The sequence below is a fragment of the Micromys minutus genome, assembly GCF_963924665.1.
Source record: "Micromys minutus genome assembly, chromosome: 11".
NCBI lineage: Eukaryota > Metazoa > Chordata > Mammalia > Rodentia > Muridae > Micromys > Micromys minutus.
The window spans coordinates 28782437-28802259 of NC_137980.1; the positions used below are offsets into that span (position 1 = coordinate 28782437).

At 44.6% G+C, this 19823-nt stretch overlaps 1 protein-coding gene across 1 annotated transcript in view; it reads right to left on the minus strand.

The window, feature by feature from the left end:
* CDS1 (CDP-diacylglycerol synthase 1) overlaps positions 1-19823 on the minus strand; it is a 52913-nt gene that overhangs the window by 10917 nt on the left and 22173 nt on the right. Inside the window, exons 3-9 of the mRNA XM_080925500.1 lie at positions 18269-18365; positions 12358-12455; positions 11233-11372; positions 5862-5920; positions 3709-3791; positions 2476-2563; positions 15-83 (exon numbers count right to left, since the gene is read on the minus strand). Coding sequence (XP_080781626.1) covers positions 15-83; positions 2476-2563; positions 3709-3791; positions 5862-5920; positions 11233-11372; positions 12358-12455; positions 18269-18365 — 634 coding nt within the window. The remainder of the gene's footprint in view (positions 1-14; positions 84-2475; positions 2564-3708; positions 3792-5861; positions 5921-11232; positions 11373-12357; positions 12456-18268; positions 18366-19823) is intronic.

Consider the following 19823-nt stretch of genomic DNA (forward strand, 5'->3'; position numbering starts at 1 on the left):
CTAATAAAACTCACAATGAATCCAAATATGACTGTGGAGAAGAAACCGCCAATGAATCCTTCCCAGGTCTTCTTAGGAGACAGCTATAGAGGCCGAGCAAGATAGGGGGTTAGTGCACATGCAAACCTGGGAACACAGGGGTCTTTATGCATTCCCCCAGTGACCGCCCCCTTCTCGTTTAACAAGCAGGGTTGGTTTCAAGAGCCTTGGGTGTCCTGGAACTCACTCTGTGTGCTAGGCTGGTCTCAAATTCACAGAAATCTGTGCGTCTGCCTCCTGCATGCTGGGACTAAAAGTGTTAGTCACCACTGTCCTGCCTTCCCTTTTCTCTTAATCCAATGATGTAAAGCTCCACTTGCTCGCTGTAAGGTCACGATTTACCTGAGCGAGTGTCCTGAGCATTTAACACACAGCAGACTCTCTTGTGTGTGGATGTTATGAATGTCTAGTCATTTCTGTTAAATGGCCTCAAGTCCTTTCTCTTTGTCATTCATAGGGCTATAAATTCAATATTGAAATCATTTTCTCACGACTTGCGTGCTCCTCTAATAAGGTTGTTAGTCACCCGATTACATATTACCAGTGCTGACCTGCTCCTGATCAAAGGGCAGAAGGGATATATCAGGGCCCAGGCACCATAACACTCCAGGTCGTATTGTTTTGGGCAGGAAAATTAGGGAGACAGGGTCCCATGATGCAGCCCATTCTGGTCTAGAATTTGTAATTCCCCTGCCTCAGCCTTTCAAGTGCTAAGATTACAAATTGGTACTCACATGTTCAGCTCAGTCCTAATATGCAATGTATATGAGATTTCCTTCCCAGGTGAAATATTCAACAGCTCCAAATTAGCGCGCGCGTGTGCACGCGTGCCTCCCCCCCCCCCCCCCACACACACACCATGATCCACATCTACCTTTAGAGAGAAAGGAACATATTGTGCTTCTAAGAATAGACACTGGCTATGTCTCGGTCTGGCTCTTATTTCCCAGTCAAGACATTCAGGGAGAAAAATCTGGAGGTAGTGTAGGGAGAGAAGAGGCTGTGATTCTAAATCCCCAGAACTGCCCATGGAAGAATAAAAATGGTGTGAAGGGCCCATAGGGACAGAACTAACTCTCAGGGAAGGAATGAGTCACAGCCCAAGCTACCTGAGCTCCTTGTAGAGTTCTTAACCTTTGAGCTGAGACACCTCAAAGCGAAACTGGCTGGCAGCCTAACAAACCTGGTAACGATTTTGCCACAGAGAAAGAACCAACGCCCCTTCTCCTGGGATAACCCAGTGTCTGTATGGGTGCCGTCAAGTGGACTTAAAGTATCTGCTGATGACTAAGAAAGCTTTCAGCTGACTCACAGCACATCACCAGATAATTGCTCAACCGCCTGGGTGTATTGTACAAATGATCTTTAGTGAAAGCTATTGAAAACCCAGTCACTGGGACTCCTGTATGGCTCAGTCTCCCTCACATCTTGCAGCTCTGCCTGGTTCTGTGTGGCTGTCCACAAGAAGAGAGCCGATGGAAGTGCTCTGAGGGGAGGGTTACCCACAACTCCACAGGAGCACTGCAGGTCCTCACATTGCTCTCAGCAGCATGAAGCTAATCCACTATCCAATGGTGCCCTGTTCCCTCCGTAACTCCTTTCCTCTCAGCCAAGGACTACATCTGTGAGACTCCTACTGAATGCTTTGCTCAGGATGACTCCTTCAAGAAGCCTCAACATAAAAAGCTCTTTTAAAAAAGTCACACCAGGTGATAGTGGTGCACAGCTTTAGTTCCAGTTCTCAGGAGGCAGAGGCAGGTGGATTTGTGTATTCAGGACCAACCGGGCCTACAGAGTAAGTTCTAGGACAGCCAGGGCTACACAGAAAAACCCTATCTCAAAAAAACAAAAACAAAACAAAACAAAAATTAATCAATTAAATCAGTACTAGGAAGAGCTTGGGTTTTTCATAAGAACCTGTTTCCTTTTTGCTCAAAACTGAGATATGAGTGAATTCATTCATGTCCTTGACCCCACTGTCCATAAACAGAACCAAGTCCAAGGCAAAGGGTTGGCCACGGATGCTTTCCTATGCCTTAAGCTTTTTCTATTTGCTTCAGCCCCTCCAGTCTTATTTTTGAATGGCCTTGGGTGTCTGTGCACACGAATGTGTGCCTTGCTCTTGTAGGAAGTTTAATGAAAGGAGGGATAGTGGAGCCAGCAAAGCCAAGGCTGACCGTGGGGCTCCTGGGATGGGGTAAAGGGAAGGAGAAACCCGCAGGAAGATGAGGTGGCTGGCAGGAGCAGAGGACAATGGAGTCAGTTCCCATGGAGGACCCAACTGAACACGTGATAGCAAACTCAGGAACTCCGAGAAAGCAGTTCACTGCCCTGTGGAGAGCTGCTGCGTGCAGGAGCTTCAAGGCTCGCTGAAAATCAATCGTCTAAGAGCGCCAAAGGTTATAGGGAGAGCTCCCTTCTGACATTTCCCATTACCTTAATTAAAGGAGTTCTTCCAAAAAAAAATCCAAAAAGGTAAGCCGTGATGTCATTGCAGATGACGCTTGATATGGGAACAAGGAACCTTTAAAAACAATAGCAGAGAGAGGTGTGCACAGTTAAACAGCAGATACTTTCCGGTTTACAGCTCAGAGTGAACCCACATGGTCACCCTGCAGATCACACAGTACACGACAAAGGTCTAGAGAATTACCAAAGGCTCAGTTAGCCAGGAAACAGACACTAAGAGAACAGGCTAAGGAAAGTACTAAATAGCCAATTGCTATTGCTACAAACTTTACATTCTCATTCTATGAGAAACAACTTACAAAAACAAAACAAACAACAAAAATGACCCATCATTTATATTTCCTTTAAGAGCAGCATGGGGTGCTAGAGAAGCCACATGTGCAGGCAGAGGATAAAGTGGTGCACTTGCCCCAAGCTCTCAATGCAAACTCTCTATCTTAGCCTATGACTCTGTCAAACTGATAATTCTGCAGAACCTCAACTGAAAGGTTTTATATGATATCGGTCCAAAAACTGGATATGTAAATGTTTACACAGACACATGCACATTTTCATAAATTGCCAGGGGGTAAAACCTATCCTGGCACATTTCCAGTTAGCTACAAAAGATTCTAGCTGGTGGCATTACGGTGTGGGGGGTGGGCTTGTTTTTGTTGCACACATGGGGACACACAGGACCTGTAAGCTTTCTCCCCATTCCAGCTCATCCCATTACTAAGCTGTATAACTTTTAACTAATAAAAATGCTCTCTGAAGCCCAGCACTGAGGAGCTCACAGCTCCATGCAAGCAAAAGTCTAGCCTGCTCTTTCCTACAAGTGAAGACAATCCCACCCAACTGTCACCCAGAGAAAAGACATTTCTCCAGCCTGCTTTCTGAGAGCCACTGCCACAAACTTTCTGCAATCTGTGTAAAAGCATCCATCCCTTGTTGTTTTAAGTAACATTGGGACTGATTAGCAGCTGAAAATGTAACTGTGTCTTGAGAAAGACTTTCTGCACTTTATTTGAAACCAAAGGATTCCAATCGTTAATGAAGCGTTTTGAGCTCAGCTGTGTCAAACAGTAAGTAAAATTCAGTAATTTTACTGGGACGTACTTGGTACGTTGTAGTGGAAACTGGAAAGCTACTGCCCAGTGTTAGGGGTTTAAAAGACAGGACATAAAAACACAACACAGCCAACACAGCACGGTCCCTTACCATATCATGCCTTCAAACAGATTTTGGATGACAAGGTGTGACTGAGTGACGGTTATCAGTAAAGTGACGTGAGTCCATGCGAACTGTTAATAGCCCAACAACACAAGGGTTAGCAACACAGCTCGTCAGCCAAGGAGCAAGAGCAGTTCTGAAATCACATTTTCTGCCATGACTTCTGGTCAGACTTTGTAAGATAAGGTCATACAAGCAAACCAAGTGCAGTTAGTACATCCTACTCTTCCTATTGCCGACTAGAACCTGAAAGCTCAATCACGGGGCAGAACCGCCGTGATTTATAGGGAAATATATAACGATAATACGTACTATTAAGTATGAAAACACAGTGCATCACTCCGAGTAGATGACTGAGAAGCCACAGTTGTTGCGGTATGTGCTGTGCTGGCGGCTGAGGGAACTTTCTTCCCTGGGTTTACTGTGACAACCACTCCTTGCAAAGAGTTATTTCTAGCTTTGAAGGATTGAAACTCTCTGGATCAACTGTCCTAAAGTTCCATCTTTTCATGCTGAAAGTTGGATCTTTCTAATGTCTGTTTGGTGACATTTTGCAATTTTAACATTTCAAAGCTCTCTGCTGTGTCCCTCGTCTGTTACTCCCTTGCCACCCCTCCCGTACCCCTCAGCCTGAGAGAGCGACTTTGGTGACTTTTAGCGCAATGACTATGGCAGAGTGTGAACCAAAAGCAGTCCTAACTCTATGCATTCATTTGAAAATCTTGATTGGCAATTATGAATTCAAATAATTTAGATTTTTATTTACTCTTACAAAGTCATTTCTCGTCTCAGCGAGGTATTTTATGTTGGCTGTTTTCTTCTGTTCTAATGGTATACATTTAAAAGAACCAAGTATTTATACTTAAAATACTCTTTGTCGACAGGCAACATTTTATAGTTGGCCTTCTTTGGCCTGTACATCCTGTATCTACAGTTTTAGAAGCCCCACAGGTACACGGATCAAATGCACAGACTTCTTTCTCCTTGACATTAGTCACTACACAGGGTTTGATTGTGCTAAGTCTTATAATTAACTAAAATGATTTCAAGAGCACGAGAGGATGTAAGTGGGCCATACAGAAGCACAAGGTCCTCCGGTGTGCACAGCATTTGTTGTTCATATTGGCCCTAGAACCGGTTCATCTTTTCCAATCTGTCCTGTTTGTTTTTAGGTTCCATTAAAATTTTTACTGTAAGATTCCCTGAAATTAGAATTTTTGGAATATTACAAATTTCTTTTTTACTTAAAACTATATGAATATATTTTTGTAAGTACTTGGGATTTTTTTTTTAAAGGTTTGGTAGTATGCATTGAAATCTTACTAGTTACAATGAGCATAAAGCACATGTAAAACAAGATGTAACATGGAAACAGTCAGAGCTTTCTTGGTGTGTAAAGATTAAACATGATTTTTAAATACCAAGAATTGCCACAAGGCTATATTCTTAGCTCTTGAGTTATTGATGATTTAAGGTCTAGGTGTACCCCACTCTGAGAGGGTGCTATACACTTATTTTTTTATATTACAAATTTCTTAGCGATAATAATTTGTAAAATGTTTCCTTAAAGGCAAGCCTAAGTGGGAAGAATGACCCAAGCGGGATCAACCTCGCTGACCCTGGGTTCACAATACTCTGCATCGGACTTACAGCTCTGCTTCAGGAAAGTAAGGAGGACACCGTGTAAAGGACTGAATCTAGGAAGCACAGACTGTTCCTCTCCACCCAACAAAGAACCTCAGGGCAGCGAGCATCTGTGACCATAACTGCCACAAAGGCACACGCTCTGCCGCTGTACTTACATTGGCAATGGGTGTTCAAAGTCAACTGCCACAAAACCCACACTGCAGATAGATGCTTCCTAGGCTGTAGCGACTATCCCAGAGATGAATTCCCACAGCTAGGGAATTCAAACACACCATTTACATTTGAAAACCTTTTTTTGAATGTTTCGATAACCCTTTAGGGACTGATGTAAGTTTTAATTCTCAAAACCCTTTCAAGTTCAGTATTTTATATCCATGAACACATGAAAACACTGAAAACCCCCTCAGGCTCAGGCAAGGCTCTAGCTAGCTAATGTGACCGTCCTCCCGGAAGCACAGGAGGAACAGGCACAGCCATGGAGAGCTGGTACACACCATATAGAACTGCAGTCGGTAGTGTTTCTTCACCAAGCTCAGGACAAACATGCAGAAACCTGCAACAACAAAAGACATGTGTGTGAGTTTGTCTCAAGTATGAGATTCCATGATGCCCCTCCCCCATAACCAGTTTCCTGAATTCCATCCAGGCACTACCTCTTAGTAGGTTTTGGAGGTTCCTAAGGAACAATTTTGAAATCTCCAAAGCATCTGATATATTCCATGGAAAAATTTCAATCACTATCTCCTACATTAATTAAATGAATTAGTCCCTTGCTAAAATGCAATCTGAAAACCATCTTAAATTATCACTATATCAAGAGCAGGCTGGCATGTCAGTTTGCCTAGCATGGGAAGAGCCCTATTTCCAGTCTTCAGTCCAGCAGATCCTACCACAGAAGATGTCAACTGGTTGAGAGTAACAGAGAGCATGCCCCCAGTCTGCAGTGATGATGTACAGCTAATGCTCATTAGACAGTGTGTGCCTAGCTCCTGTCTAAGCTTATTACGTATTAACTCCATTCTTCCAGTGTCCTTGACGTAACTACCCACCTTCATCTCCACGTCACAGACGGGGGCTGGGGACCACAGGATGAAAAGATGCTTAGATACCCCTGCCTTCAAGTCACGCTGTTCCACAGGAACTGACGTGGCATGATTCAGACAAAGAATAATGTCAAGTATCCCACACCCATGGTACAAATGCAGTATAGTGCTTTCAAGTCATTTCTTCCTTCCCAGTGTTAGTTTAGGACTACATCACAGACTCGTGTTACAATGAAGACACTGCAGTTGCCCAGTTCAGTGAAATTCCTTAGTTCAGGATACCAGTGAATCTGTTTTTGTCAGCTGACCCACACCACATGAAATAAATGCTAGCTCTTACATCCCTGTATTCAGTACACGGTTGCAGTATAACCCAGGGGGCACCTCTCCTCAAGGCAGAGAACCAAGCAGCAGCTGCTTCTGTCTGATTTGGGAGACTGAGTTTAAATGTTCACATGTAAAGATTACAGCAAAATAAAGGCGGTGGGTACCGGCCACAGTCCCTACGTCCAGCCAGAAAACACTCTCTGGTAGAGACAAAGGCTGACAGAGCACTCGGGAGTGGAGGTAGAGAGAACGTGGGTAAAAGACAGGACTGAGGACATGGACCTGTGCTGCTCCAACTGCCAAGCACACAAAAGTCTCATTGTAGGTTTCCCCCTGTGATGACTAGGTCTATGTTCTCTTTATTGAGTGTATTTCATGGCCTCTGAAGAGGACAGACCCAGAGATGACAGTAAAATTTAATGTCAGAAAAACAGCTTAGGCTATCTTTGCTTTTAACATCAGCGAAGACATGCACACACTGAATGACAGGTGCTTGTGAGCTGTCACCCCAGTCTCAACCTCCTTGCCTTGTCTGCTGTCTTGATGAGTCTTTACATTGTTAGCAGACCAGTGAGTCTGACTGACAGAGCTGGACTTTGCACCAGTTTGAGGGACTGGGAAGCACTGTGTCCATGAAGCTGTACTGTTATAGTGTGAAAGGGTGCTGTGAAAATGTTTTTATCGAAGTGATCAAAGGATTTTGCAAAGTATGTCGAGCACACACACACACACACACACACACACACACACACACACACCATGCATGGACGTGCACGATCTCAGACTCCCAGTCATTCTGCACACACAGGTTCAGCACAGAGCTCTAGGTCTGAGAGGCACACAGTGAGAGACATAGTTGGTACCTCTAGCCTAACAGGGCAACTCTCAGGCCACACTTGACAGGCTCCTGTATTGGAATGCTTAGTTGCCAGGGAGTGGCCCTGTTTGAAAGGATTAGGATTGGTTAAGTTTTATACTCCTCCATTATGAGTATAAACCTGGAAGATTCAGACTCTGCTCCTCAAGTCTCCCTATTAACAACCCATTTTTCACTTAGTCACAGACTTACTCTTCTCATCTCTTGGTGTGAAATCCCCCAGAAACTTCTCTGGGAGAAGTCCAAACTGTTCCCATGAACATGGACATCTCCTCAAGATGTATGTCTGTACTTTCCAAGCTTGGACACACCATGGCCTCTCAGCTAGCTGTCCCTCCTGCTGGGCTGAATGGCAGAGCCCTGCCCAGTCTTCACTCCTCATGGTACCAGCCACCCCCTCCCCAGCCTTTCTCAGAGTGAGGTGCTTCTCCCTGCTCCTTTAATCCTTGCCCATTTGTATTTGTGCAGTCAACTGGAGGACCTGAAATTCGCAGGTTCTGCCCACGGGGTGGGAATTATCTGCTGCCTGCCCTTATGGTCTCTGGGTGGCCACACTTAGGACCCTAGCACTGGGAAGGACTTCAAGGTTTGTTTAAAAAATAAAGCTTTCAGATGAGCTTCTGTGACCTTACTAATGCTTGTGGTAAATGTATAAACAAAAACAAGAAAATCAGTTTATTGTCCCTGCTCAACAGAAGCTGCTCCAGGCTTGCGCTCCAGCCGTCAACAGTGGGAGGAAGCGGCAGCCTCACACGTACTCACACTGCCTGTCATTGTGGCATTCTGTCATAAGTACAGATCAAGAGACACAGGTGGATTTAGATATGTCAGTGTAACGCCGCCCTGAAGGCCTGAATACTCTGGAAATTTCTAGAGTAACTTCAGTAAGCCTCTGGGGACAGAAAGTAAGTCTCTATGGCTTCAAGACAGTCCCATTGAAGACTCATTGGTTTTCCTGAAAGTTTACTGTGGGCAGTATATATAAAACATCCTATCTTTAACAGCACTTTTAGGGGTTTTAGCAGGCTTCCTACTCTATGGAGAAGCACAGATCAGACCCTGGTCAGCACCGGGCACAGGTGCTGCCCTCTCATCTACTTAAGACATCGATGGCTTCAGGCCCTACGGTAGAAAACGTGGCTATTGCTGAGACACCGACAGGCTGTGGAAAGACATGGGAAGCAGGCAGCTCATGTCAGGTGGTTGTGAGCATACACACCCACGTCCATTCTGCCCTAGCAGCTGCTGAGAGAAGGGAAGATGAAGGCCAATCAGGACACAGAGTACAGAAGGAAATCATGGTACTGAGACAGCAGGGCTGACTGAGGGTCCTCCCTAGAACCGACAGACGGTGGAGGCAGAAGCATCAAGTAAGGGGCTGAGTGCAGGCACAAGCCCCAGTCACGAAGACAGACTAAAGAGACTGCAGGACACAAAGCAGGCTGTCCTGCACCTCACTCAGGGCACTACTGGGTACCCTGCTTCTGCAAGGCAGGGGTGATGTCCAAAAGGCTGGGGGGCCCTGGAAAGATAGAAATCATGAAGGCAGGAAGCCTCTGTACAGCTAGTCCACAGGAGGGGCCCAGAGACCTCCAGAAGACAAAAACATAGAATACTACAGCACATGTGAGCTTGCCCACAGAAAATATGTGTGCTCTGAAGCTGAACTGTGTGGGAAGGAGAAGACAGGGCAGTTATTCCGTAGGAGAGTGGACAGTTAAAAGGAGTGGAGGGCTAGAGGGAATGGGCTGTTGGAGAAGAGCAATGGCTGCTAATCCAGAGGACCTTGGCTTGACTCTCAGCACCCACATGGCAGATCACAACCATTTCTAAATGCAGCTCCTGGGGGTGCAATGCCCTCTTCTGGCCTGCTCAGGCCCTGCATGCATGTAGTGAACAGACATACATTCTATTCAGACAAAACATGCATACAGGTAAACTAAAAATCTTTAAAATAGGAATGGAAATAGGAAGGCATGGCTTCGGCACCTGTTAGGTACCATAAACAAGGACCAAAAGGCCTGAGCATGTGGAATATGAGACAGGTTTAACAAGTCAACATCAAAACAAACAGTGCCCAAAAGACACAAGTATCGGCATCACTTACAGAAACAGAAAACATGAGGAAAGCTGGGGCAAGAACACTGTTGACACTACAAATCTCTAGAAACTAATATATAGCATGAATGGTCTATACTTTAATTAACCACTAATTTCGCTAGACAATTACAGTAACAACATGAAACAAAGCAAATGTGTCATGGTAATGACAGAAGGTACGCTGAGAGATGTGGGACCCTCAGTCTGAGCCACACCAGAACCATAAAACAAAACAAATGAACAACCCAGAAAAGCCAGAAGCCACTATAGAGCTCTTCCTGCTAACTTCACTTTTTTAAACAGCAAGGGCAAAGGGCTGCTGGCCTACAAACTGGGAGAGTATATTCCTATCTCCTAGGGAGAGACTCCACCTTGAAATCAAGCCTTCATAGACTCAAGCTTGTTGTCTGGTGAGAGAGCGAGATGTAGTGGCACAGGTGTGTGCCGACAGCCGATGTCTCACGCTACACAACCATTCAGCAACTGTCAGTCAAGGCCACCCCTTCGTGGCCATTTCCATTCCAGCTGCCTAGAATTCAAATGGACCAGCCACCTCCAGACTGAACGTGAAAGAACAGGGACATTCTAGGGCCGATTTCTACAAATGTATCTTCTGCAAATACATCATCAAAAACATTTTACAGATTTATTGGATTGATTTGGATGAGTGTTTGGCCTCCATGTATGTGTGCAGAAGAGCTCCTGGAGCCCTGGATGATTGTGAGCCACCACGTGTGTGCTGAGAAAACTGTGAGCCACCACATGTGTGCTGAGAAAACCAGGGTCCTTGACAAGAGCAGCCAGTGCTCTTAACCACTGAGCCATCTCTCCAGCACACAATTAATAACTTTTTTAATGAAGGGGGACAAAATCAGAAAACAGGATTGGATGGGGGAAAAGCTGATATAAAACAAGGAAAATCCTTTAGAAAAAGCTCCCCATTCTCCAAAATCCCTCAGCATCTTTCCACTGTGTTCCACAGTCTTATTTCTTCTATCAGGAAGTTATGAAACAAGAGACCTCATTAGATACAGACCGGAACTCAGTGCATCCTAGCTCTTCCTTAAACAGCTGACTTTTAATCTAAAGCGGCGAGAAGGTTGCCAACATCCTGTAAACACACTTGCACACATAGTAGGACATCTCCAGAAGACTACCTGGTTAATCTAGAAGAAATCTTTATTCCCTAGGGACATTATACATATACTTGTAAATTTTTTTCTATAAATTATATTTGATTAATAAATGCCGTGTTTCAAAAGTTTTTAAAAGCTATTAAATTGAAAAGAAAAATATCAAGAATGTGGAATGCTATAATTATGTATTCTTATTTAATTGTGACTAAAAAGTAAATGCTACTTAAGACCACAATGGAATAAGTAGCTTCATACACAAGAAACAGTTTAGGAAGAACCCAGAATAAAATGTGACAGGAAAACACAAATGCATTTAGAAAGCTACACCACCATTAGCCTAGGAGACCATTAGCTGGGTGAGGACAGAGCGACCTTGAGTTACCTGCCAGGTAGAGGGCGAAGGATATGAACCTGTGGTAGCGAATGAGGAACTGCAGCTGCTCCTCCCTCTGAACAAAGGTGGCGAAGTAGTCTGCCACTGTCTCTCCATAGAAGAAGTAGTTCACACACAGGAGGAAGTACCTGGAATTTAAACCCATTAGCTTGCGGAGTTGAAGTGCCCCCCCCCAAGTGACACAATTAGTCTCTGCATTTTGCTGATCAAAATCAAATTAGGTGATTAATCCAAAATATGCTACACCACAGTGCTACTTCCTCACTTAAACCTATCAGCCAACCACAACCGGCAGGCACACATACCCATGCACACGCACATGCATGCACGAGCTCGCGCGCACGCACACACACACACACACACACACACACACTTCTTCTGTGTATTGCCCATATCTCTTATGAGAAATGAAGAGAACCGACAGAAGACAATTACCTCTTCCCGACAGCCACCTACCCACGCCACCACTCCCCCATCTCCAGGATCTTACTATATAGCTTAGGCTGGCCCTGACCTAACAGTCCCCCGCCTCAGGCAGTCAGCAAGTGAGTGTGTCTCTGTGGTCATTAAATCCCAGAACTAGAGTTACAGGCTCTTGCACCTCACTTGGGTAGGAAACTACTTAAAATATTCTTAGCCCCAAAGGTGAGGTCTACCTGTCTTAGTAAGACCGTGCTCCCTGGAAGACACTAATGGAATAGCTCCCTTAAGGGCATGACCACATAGGTTGAAAAGGATCTGTTACAGTGCCATGTTTCCTACTCAGGGACCTGAGAGGAATGAGCACCTGAAGTGTTTAAAAAATACATACAGCAAAACTTTACATGTATTTGTACATATCAAATAGTTTGTGTTCCCATGCCTATTTGGGGAAAAAGTTAAGTAAGCCTTTTCATAGAGTGGTGATCAGGGAGGAGTTAAAACATCATATATATCAATCATTAATTAGATACCATTAGAGACTACGCTGTAAGTTTGATAAAGGCTGTGCCAGAGAAGGAGCAAAGGTTGTTTTCATCCTCACAAAGTCCGTTGCTCCACCTTTCTCTTCCTTCAGCTCACTCTGTGATGTCGGAACACAGAAGCGATGGTGAGAGTTTCAAGGCCACTCACCAACTTAGTGTTCTAAACCACGGCAGGTCGTAGGAGTGGTAGACCCTGTACCCAATGGTGATGATCTCCTGGAAGCATTTTACTTGGATGCCCAGAACCTGAAAATAAACACAACACAGTCACGTGGTTCCCAATGTTTCTATCTCTGCTGTGTTACTTAAAAGCAAGTTCTTGACACAAGTATTTTAGGAAATCTTAATGTACAGATTTTTCCTTAGTCTAAATGGCAGCAGACAGGGATGTTCACTCTCTCCAATGAAGTGGCATCTGACCGAGTAGCAGAAAGAAGTTTAAATGAAGGCCGGCGGTCTTCCCAAGAGAAGCCTGTGCGGCGGTTTAAAGTGCAGGGCTACTGTCTCCTTGGCAGCTGTATGGGCCTTATCTGTTTATTTTTATTATTTATTTTTATGTATTCACACATTCCTCAAGATGAGATCATCTTTTCTCTGAGACAGGGTCTTACACTATGGAGCAGACTGGCCTCTAAGCACCCATCTCTGCCCATCTCTAACCTTCCCATTCACATCCCGTACATTAGTGTATGAAAAGGCTGACTGAACAAGTGTGCTTGTATGGATGCATCTTAGTCACATGTTCCAGCCCACGTATGAAAATGTCAGCAGGGACTTTAGCACACAGGAGGCAAAGGAGCAGATCTCTGAGAGTTCAAGGCTAGCCTGGTCTCTAGTGAATTCCAGGCCAGCAGCAGCCAAACAGTAAGGCCCTACCTTTAAAAAAAATATGTCCAAGACAAGTAAGTACAAAACATGCTTCTGCGGCTTCGTAGACCATCACAGAGCCAGCAACAGCAGCACACGCCCGGCAACGAAGTCCAGAGAGCCGTGTGCACTGTGTCTCCCTGTTTATGAACTGATGCTCTGCTCATAGCCCTTCTCAAAGAAACCCATGGATCCAGGAAAAATCACAACATATGACTTCAGCTTAGCCTACATCAGTTTCCAGACTCAGTCTGCAAGGGGTGCAACAAAAACCCCTGAAGCAGAGGTGAGAGTGGATACATAAGAGAACATTCTCCTTCCTCCAGAGAGCACACCCAAGGGCTCAGGATTATACAATCTTGTACAAATAACGCTTCTATAAGCTTAAAGAACTTAAAAAAACTTTTTAAGAAATATCTTGGGATTGCATTACATATCAATTTGCAGATTAGAATCTAAAATACTAAATTTCCCAATCTCATGTCCGGATATGTGTTTTTAATTAGTTTTAGTATTAAGTTTGGGAGATGAGGCAGTGGGTAGCTGACACACTGTGTAAGCTCGAAGAACTAAGGAGACCTGCGTGAAGGCCAAACCCCAACACTGGGGAAGAACAGCAAGGCAGCAGGCAGAGCCCAGGCCTCGGTGGCAGCCTCCAGGCTTCCTGAAAGGTCCTGCCTCCAAAGATACAGTGTGGATAGAAACATCAGCGTCTGGCATCTACATGTGCACCTACAGGAGAGTGCGCACACACAGGTATATATGTGTGTAAGTTCTCTCTCTCTCTCTTTCTTTCACACACACACACACACACACACACACAGAGAAAGAGAGAGAGAGAGAGAGAGAGAGAGAGAGAGAGAGAGAGAGAGAGAGATTGGTTTCTATAAATTAGTCTTCTCAAATCTGCCACTAAGGATCATTTTAAGCTATTCTGTCACCAAATACTTATTGTTGTATGTCCAATCACATGCTATGAAAAAGCCACACAATAAAGACATATTATATCCAAGTATAAGGAATTCTGGTAACAAAAGTCGTTCATATATTATAAAAACAAAGACTATTTAAAGGATAACCTCAGTGTACCTATGAAATAAAAGGTTGTTTTCATGAAACGAATCACAGAATGGAGACAATGTTCAGTGTTAAGACATTTACACAACCAAGAGCTTTTAAAACACCAAGTGCCTTGATGCAGTCTCCATGGTCAGTCAGTCAGCACTGCACCATTTTACTGAGGAGGAGAGGGGGCTTTATCTAACATGATGACTGTTAGAGCTTGCAAGGAGAAGACAAACTATCTGGGGAAATCAAAACACAGAATTCAGAACACTAGAGTTACAAATGTATTTGTATTATTAAGGACTAGGAGGTTACACAGGAATTGACACCCCAGACCACTGATATAGGCAGCAATAAACACTAAAGGAAGTTCATTGGCACAACTGGTGTGTTAAGAGCCTTAAAAACAACAGGTACTCTTTAGCAGCCTACTTTTCTAGTCCCTGAGGATGCCTGGGAGTGAGTCAGGACGATGAGCACGAAACGTAGTGCCACGTAAAAATAACCACAGACACCTATGGGGGGCTGGCAGTCATGCCTGCAGGACTGGGGCATGTTAAGGTGTGTATGAGAACTTCCAAGCCATCAGCAAACACATGGACGCATGTTAAGGTGTGTAGGAATGTACAGATATGGGACCAAACAGCTGCACCAGTGAAGGATGTCGGGAGAGGAAGGGCCTGAGTATTTGTCAACACTGAGTGAGCATGGACTGGGAAGGTGGTAGAGACAGTAGTAATGCAGGCTACGTGACATGACCATACCAGCAGAAGGTGTCACACAGGGGACACAGGGAGACTGGATTCTGTCAATAAGGAAACAGAGAATGTGCCGCCTGACAAAAATGACATGAGGGTTTACTTCAAACTTTTTAGTTCAGAGTTTAGGGGCATCTGTGCTGAGGATAGAGAGGAGCACAGGACCAGATACAGCCCCCACCCACACCCCTCTGATCTATGTCCTCCACCTGGCCTCACCCTTCCGTTTCCACAGCTCCCAGTAAGTGTATCAGATGGAACTGCTGATTGGGTCAGACTCCTGTGGACTGACTGTCTGACCAGGTCAGACCCTGAGATCTAGAGTCGCTCAGTGCTTATGTTCACCAGGGGGACATCAAGCCTTCATTCATGAGCCTTTTTAGGGAAGTTATGCCATAAGCCAAGGGCTAAGGATAAGGAAGGAACACAGTGGAGCCGGGAAAACCTGAAACGACAGATTCCCGCAGGACTGCTGCCAACAGAAGACAGGATTAGGACATGTTGAATGTCATCTAAGGGTTATGCAAATAAGAAAGCTTGTTTTTAATTTTAGAAATCTATTCTAAGAAAATAATCTGATTTAAGAAATCAGAACTTTTTTTGTGCTGGAGTATGTTCAAGATAGTGTTACTCATTAAAACAACAGAAAACCTGAGTGCTTAAAAACAGCAGTGATTTAAATAACACAACGCCTCACCTTCCATTAGACAGCAGAATCTACCACAGTTGATGGGCGAAGACTCTAACAGAGCACAGTTCACAGCACTGCCACAGCAATGATCTTAGAGCAAAAACTAAGAGAGCGAGAGGGCCACCGGCAGCAGCCTGGTTTGGGTTTGGAGTAGTGGTGAGAATGTCCGAGCTGTCCCATCCCTCAGAGGGCGAGGGAACCTCCTACAGTAACTTCTCTGTGCTCTCCTGTGCCTTTAGCTCAGCGTGTTCAGTAATGACATCTCTAGAAAGCTGGTTTCTGTAGACGCAACAACCCAAACACTATACACTCGGGACAGAGGGCCACTCCACGTGCACTAAGATGTGTCCTGTGCAACCAGCATTCCCTGAAGTGAGGGCTTGAAGAAAGTACTTCATCTTCTTCCTCTCTTGAGTTTTTTGGGTTTTTTAAAATTGTTTTTGAGATAAAGTCTTAATGCACACTGCCCTGGAACTCCTTCATGTCTCAGACTAGCTTCACACTTTGACCCTCCCACCTCTGCTGAAACAACGGGTGTGTTATTCCACCGTGCTTGTTTAGAAATGAGTGTTCTATGAAATTCTCTTGAACTGATCACTGTGATGTGCTTACAGGACAAGCTAAGGCATGACAGGAGTAACATAAACTGCTCAGAACAGACACAGGAGGTGCAGGAAGAGGAACAGAAATGAGATTTCAAGCACATGCCATAATTCCACCTGAGCACTGGCTGTCTAGGCATCTATATATATGCTCTCAATATGAATATACAAATATACCATATGCATGCACATCCAATGAAGTTAAACAATAGTAGCTCACATATTCTTTAACCAAATCATAACATTCCTGTCTTTTCCCACTGACTTACTTCACCAAACAATGCAAGTAACTTGTAAAGAAACCTTTATTTTCCTTTCATAGAAGAAAAAGTAAATAAATCCTAAGCACTTTGGGCAGATCTATGACTTTCCTTTAAAAGTTGGGACCCAACTGGGCATAATGGCACATGCCTGTAATCCTGGCATTGTGGACGAAGGCTGAAACAGCAAGGATGCCAGCTGCAGGCCAGCCTGGCCTACAGAGCAAGTTCTAGGCCAGCTTAAGACAATCCAGTGAGATCCTGCCTTTAAAGCAGTCTGGATCCAAATCTGGATGAACATCTCTAAATTCAAACTGAATTGTGTCCTGATCTGGCCCTGAGCTAATAAAATGTTTTTGTTTTTTATTGTGACTAGTTTTACTTTCAATGTATTCTTAATAAAAGAAAAACTACATCATGTAGCTGGTGATCATTTCAGCAATCAAGAGGACAGAGTACGGGGGTGAGACCAGAAGATGGGTAAATGCACTGGAATTCTCTAGGAGACAGGAGATCAGGAAACATACAGGGAGGGGCTGAAAGAACTGACACAAGATGAAGCAAGCAGGAAGGGCACGGGGAGAGCCCTACACAAGTGTGCACGGGGAGAGCAGGGCATGTGCCACAGTGGTAGCAGTGGGAACTGGTCAGGAGAGAGTAGCTTTACCCAGAGAGACTTCTCACCTTCTCAGGTCATCCTCATAATGAGGGACACTGTGTGTGCCCCAAGAATGCTTGTCACTATTCATTGCTAAGCCACGCTTGGAATACTTGGGAATCCCTGATAAATCTGTTGAACTAATGGACATATTCTGGCTCCCACTGCTGGGGTACAGACTCTGTGGGAAACATGTCTACTCCCACCTCATCCCTTCTCCTCCTCGACTCCTATTCAGCCTTCAGACGGAAGCTCCCGTGTTGCACAATGCTTCCAGAAAGTCTTTCCTGCTTGCAGAGTACTGGTCTTTATTTAAAACACTGCAGGCTGTGAGTAGAAGCAGCTAATCCGTTCTTTACAGTGTAAACAGCAAGCTCCATCAACACAAAGACTGGGATGCTTTTCTCAACAACACCATCAGCATTCCCCATGCTACTGTAATGCCTGGCACACACCAGTCACCTTGAAGGCATTTATCAAGCAATGAAGGAAGAACTTAAGTTACCTGGTGACCTTCATGACTTGTTTGGCTTCCCGTGCACATCTCAATCTCCCAAAAAGACTTTACTCAGCTCTCCAGTCTCATGCCCAGGTCAGCTCAGATCCCATGCAGGAGGTGCCCCCTCTCATTAACCAGAGGCACCCCCTCTCTCATTAACCCCTGCCTTGCCACTGGGGATCCACCTTGAAATCCACCTTGCTCTCTCTGTAAGTTTCAAATTTGGGCATTGTTTCTCTGCACACTTTGTTATCCCTGTCTCACACAGGATAACAAGCCTTTCTACCCTTCTGTTTATCACACCGTCTGCCACAAAACTTATAATTATTTACAAAATACTAGAGAATCATCTGGCTAACTCAGTTTCTGCTGCTACCTGAAGTTGCTTGAAGTCGGGGATTTAGTCATATGTAAACACATGGAAGTGGTATATTCAGTGCTCTGCCTACATATAAAAGTACACTTGGTCTCTGCTGAATGCGCAGAGGAGCCATTTTGCAAACAGTAAGGATATGTCTAGACCATTTTGTGAACTAGAAAATGCTTAAAGGAACTGAATTTGTCTTGGGTTACCTTTTTTATGATGACATGCTCAGACTGCTTCCATGACACATGCATACTGAAATTCAGCAGCACTCAGAGAGATGCCAATCACTTACCAGAAGCATCAGCATGAAGGACCCCATATAGATGATCAGGAAGAAGAGGGAGATCATGGTCAGGGTGAGGATCCCACGAATCCACCAATTCTTCCATCTGCAAAGAAGTTTGTAAAGTCAGCACTTCATGACATGCTCTTAAAGTTCAGCGTGTGCTTTCACTACTCAATTTCCAGAGTTAGTAACTGTTTCTAACAGTTCTTTAAGATTTTCCTTCACTTTCTATAACAGCAACAAGCAAATGGCGGTCACTTGCTGACAGTTTTAGTTTATGTTAGCTGAAGAAAGAAGGGATCGTTATTAACTGTGAGTGGGGCTAAGTCACGAGCATGGAGTGAGGTGGTCAGTCTGAATGTGGGAATGAGTGTCCCAACAAGGATCTTGTGAGGAGGAGGATGCTAAAGAGAGTCGAGGAGGGAACATGCTCGGGCTTTAGAGTGGTAGACAAAAATACGACCCATTTAAGAAGGTGGCAGAGACAGCAGACCTGCTATACTGAAGCTCAGGTTGGTTTTTAGGGCAGACCTCCCAGCACGTACCAAGGGCTGGCTCTTACTCAGCTAAAGATTGCTCTCCCCCAGACCCCACTTTAAGGCCCAGATGCCCGACAACCATATCCTCTCATGCTGCACCCTACAAGACAATCCTGAGGGGCCTCACACTGACCGTACTTGACCCTGCCATGAGTGTGCTGGTAGACACCACACAGAAAACCAACAGTGTTTCTAGTACATGGACTGCCACTTGTAAATCATGCTAGAATCCCTAAGGCCGATATGTTCAGTGTCACATACCGGAAGTTCAGGCTATGTGGGACACAGTGCCAGAAAGGCCACTTAAACCCAGAAGAATGATGTCAGCCTTGGCAGCACCAAGACCCTGTCCCACATATCTGAAAGCATCTGTATGTGGGTCATTATGGGTCCAAACTCTGCTGCTTTTAAGATTTTACTGATTTTTACCACATATGCTTAAGGCCCCACCCAGATGGAGGTGCCCATGGATTTCCAACCTCTTTTTCTACGTTCCCCGAGTCCAAACATCTGACATGAGTTTCACTGACAATCTTTGTGAAAACTCAAGGTCCTCAGCTGTACGAGTTGGATGTATATTGTAAGAATTTAAAGGAAACTTAGATATGGAAATAAAGGAATGGTTTATGTAAATTGTACGTTAGATTCTCAGGGCCAGCAAGACAGCTCGGCAGTAAAAGTGCTTGCTGCACAGGCCCGGCGAAGGTGACAGGGGAACAGTCCCTAGAAAGCTTCGCTCTGAGCACTGCATAGTGGCTTATGCACATATATGTACACAGTGTACACATTTTAAAATAAATCTTTAAAAGATTTTCACTAGTTGTCACTTTTTACAACAAAAATGGCAGCTGATTTTATCTGCTTATAAAATAGTGACTACACTCCTTGCTTTCAGCCGCTCTCCTACATTATGTGGCTGGTTTTATTTTTATACACATTTAAAAAACAACACCAACCAAAACATGAACCAATCCTAAGTGTAGCATTTGTGTGTGTGTGTGTGTGTGTGTGTGTGTGTGTGT